The following is a 2,484-nucleotide window of genomic DNA, read 5'->3' as shown; positions in this document are numbered from 1 at the left end:
GTCTGAAACATCTACCTCTATTCCAGCCTCTAATTGATATTTTGACAGTTGTCAGCTGGAATAGAGACAGATGTTTCGATCTAGATTCACCCTGTGAACACAAACACTTCACTTTATTTTCTATTTAAAGTTTATGTGGTTTATATTAGAATGAGGAAACAAAATGTTTAGCTATATTTTCTACCTCAAAGTGAAGTGGATTGTTTGTCTTAATGGGGTAACTTGGTACAGGATATTCACAAATAATTCTTTACTTTAAAAAGATTGGGTTTTCTTTGCTTTTATATTTGATAGAAGCAAACTTAAGCTATCTGCATCACTTTTGAAAAGCGTTTGTTTACATTTTAGGAAAAGAAATTTACATAATCGATAAAGAAAAGTCGAAACTAAAGCCTGCTGCAGTCGAGAGGAAATAGCTGAGCTGCCTGTTTCAAGAGGTCGGGAGCTGAGCTCTTTCTCCCGTCTGCTCTGAAATTTTCAGTGATATTAATTTGACTTATTAATTCTCATATTAGTTATACAACAGTTGTACATTGTGTAAATTTTGTATTATTTATAAAATGTTTATGTATATATAGAAACAAAGTTGGATATGATCTGGCAGGTAACAAAAACATCCCTCATTTAGAAAATGATCTCTTCCAAACACACATAACACTGAATCATGCTAATTGATAAGATGCACGTGTAGAAGAGTTCAATAGAAAATTGAAGGATGTTGTCCCTGATTTTAATAATCAACTATTCTGCCCATCTGTATATCTGTATTGAATGTATGTATATGTGGAAGAGTTCAATACAAAGTTCAGGGGTGTCTAACTGTCTGATTATTTCCAGCTCTGTATTAAGATATAAATAATGTATTTAAATTTTTATACCTGATATTAAAAAATATCTCAGAAATCAAAATTCACTTGAATCATTTTTCATGTAAAATACATGATAATAAATTGTCATTAAAATTGTTTTTGATTTTTCCTGTCATACTCTTGTTAAAAGGGTCAGATTCGCCATTTCTGGGGGTTAATTTGGGTCTTGAATATATGTAAATAGTCTTCAGAAGAACTAGAAGTGTACAAAAATTGAATCATTCCTTCACAAATGTTTTATACTATACTACGATGTGAATTTTACTCAGGTACGCCTCATTCCATGGAGCTAACTATACACTATATACAGGTGTATACTATATACTGATGTCTACTATATACTGCCTCATTCCATGGAGCTAACTATACACCATATACTGGTGTGTACTATATACTGGTGTGTACTATATACTGGTGTATACTATATACTGGTGTATACTATATACTGGTGTATACTATATACTGGTGTATACTATATACTGGTGTATACTATATACTGGTGTGTACTATATACTGGTGTGTACCATATACTGGTGTGTACCATATACTGGTGTGTACTATATACTGGTGTGTACTATATACTGGTGTATACTATATACTGGTGTGTACTATATACTGGTGTATACTTTATACTGGTGTATACTATATACTGGTGTGTACTATATACTGGTGTATACTATATACTGGTGTGTACTGTATATTGGTGTGTACTGTATACTAGTGTGTACTATACACTGGTGTGTACTATATACAGGTGTGTACTATATACTGGTGTGTATTATACACTGGTGTGTACTATATACTGGTGTGTACTATATACTGGTGTGTACTATATACTGGTGTGTACTATATACTGGTGTGTACTATATACAGGTGTGTACTATATACTGGTGTGTACTTTATACTGGTGTGTACTATATACTGGTGTGTACTATATACTGGTGTGTACTGTATATTGGTGTGTACTGTATACTGGTGTGTACTATATACTGGTGTGTACTTTATACTGGTGTGTACTATAAACTGGTGTGTATTATATACTGGTGTGTACTATATACAGGTGTGTACTATATACTGGTGTGTACTATATACTGGTGTGTACTATACACTGGTGTGTACTATACACTGGTGTGTATTATATACTGGTGTGTACTATATACTGGTGTGTACTATATACTGGTGTGTACTATACACTGGTGTGTATTATATACTGTAGTGTACTATATACTGGTGTGTACTATATACTGTAGTGTACTATATACTGTAGTGTACTGTATACTAGTGTGTACTTTATACTGGTGTGTACTATATACTGGTGTGTACTATATACGGGTGCGTATTATACTTGAGTATACTTGATATGTTGGTTTGACTCGATTCAATCTGAGAGCTTTATTTACGAACACATTAAATTAATTAAAATCGAAATTAAAACATAGATATAAATAAATATAATACAATTGAATTTGAAAGTTACTAAATCATTTTACATTTTAATTTGAGCGATACTGTACAACTGATTCATTAATCACAAAAATAAAAATAAACAAAAATTAATAATGATCAAAATATATATCTCTCCAAACATAAAAAATTCAACAAATATTTCTCTCAG

At 31.6% G+C, this 2,484-nt stretch overlaps 1 protein-coding gene across 1 annotated transcript; it reads left to right on the top strand.

The window, feature by feature from the left end:
- Positions 1-1,247: 1,247 nt before the first annotated feature.
- LOTGIDRAFT_146562 (hypothetical protein) lies at positions 1,248-2,228 on the top strand (the record flags this gene model as incomplete). Its single annotated transcript, XM_009067757.1, has 1 exon — positions 1,248-2,228. A coding segment is annotated over one exon (981 nt), but the record flags the coding sequence as incomplete, so codon positions are not given.
- Between the last annotated feature and the right edge of the window lie 256 nt (positions 2,229-2,484).

The sequence above is a fragment of the Lottia gigantea genome (genome assembly GCF_000327385.1).
Source record: "Lottia gigantea unplaced genomic scaffold LOTGIsca_859, whole genome shotgun sequence".
NCBI classification, from domain to species: Eukaryota; Metazoa; Mollusca; class Gastropoda; family Lottiidae; genus Lottia; species Lottia gigantea.
Note: the sequence above shows the minus strand (reverse complement) of the source record. Positions and strands in the feature narration are given on the sequence as shown.